This window comes from Penaeus monodon, chromosome 24 (genome assembly GCF_015228065.2).
Source record: "Penaeus monodon isolate SGIC_2016 chromosome 24, NSTDA_Pmon_1, whole genome shotgun sequence".
NCBI lineage: Eukaryota > Metazoa > Arthropoda > Malacostraca > Decapoda > Penaeidae > Penaeus > Penaeus monodon.
In genome coordinates this window covers 37,941,113-37,941,704 of record NC_051409.1, presented here as the reverse complement: position 1 = coordinate 37,941,704, position 592 = coordinate 37,941,113, and the positions used below count along the sequence as shown (strand labels likewise).

Genomic DNA, 592 nt, shown 5'->3' with positions numbered 1-592 from the left:
CATCCTTCATGACCAGGAATGTATTATTTACTTAGATGTTGAAAACACTGGCTTGAATGAACCGAGTAAAATGTTAGAATATAGTAAACCATATAATTCTGCATAAATAATACCTAACATATTTAGAATGATATGTAAAATAACATGAAAAGTAGCTAAAATTTATGTGATGTAAAATAACTGAAAATATATGTAGGGTAATATGTAAACTAAATAAATATCTAAGAGTGCAAAAATAATGTTAACATAATAGTAACATACAAAAGACTTGCAGAATGAAAATAAAATTACAGAAAATAATCTTACCGTTAAAAAGGAACTCACTGCTCCTAAAATGCCTCCTGCTAGAACATCCCACCAGTGATGTCGGTTGTCTGCTATACGGGACTGACAGCAGTACAAGGTCCACACTGCCCACAGTAGTTGTATCCATGGCGCCAACAGCCGGGATGAGCGTCCCCATATTCTTTGCTTGATGTATACCTGGATCATACGTATAATTTCTCAGTTTATGTTGTGTAATAGCATTCTACTGATAAGCATTTTATGTAAAGACCTTAAGGGGACCGTCCTGCAACGTGGTGGGGGTAGG

The 592-nt window shown here is 35.3% G+C and overlaps 1 protein-coding gene across 1 annotated transcript in view; it reads right to left on the bottom strand.

The window, feature by feature from the left end:
• Positions 1 to 161: 161 nt before the first annotated feature.
• The window catches only part of LOC119588783 (phospholipid phosphatase 2-like), a gene marked incomplete in the record, with an annotated part of 69,865 nt that continues 69,434 nt past the window's right edge, over positions 162 to 592 (bottom strand). Inside the window, 1 exon segment of the mRNA XM_037937427.1 lies at positions 162 to 483. Coding sequence (XP_037793355.1) covers positions 163 to 483 — 321 coding nt within the window.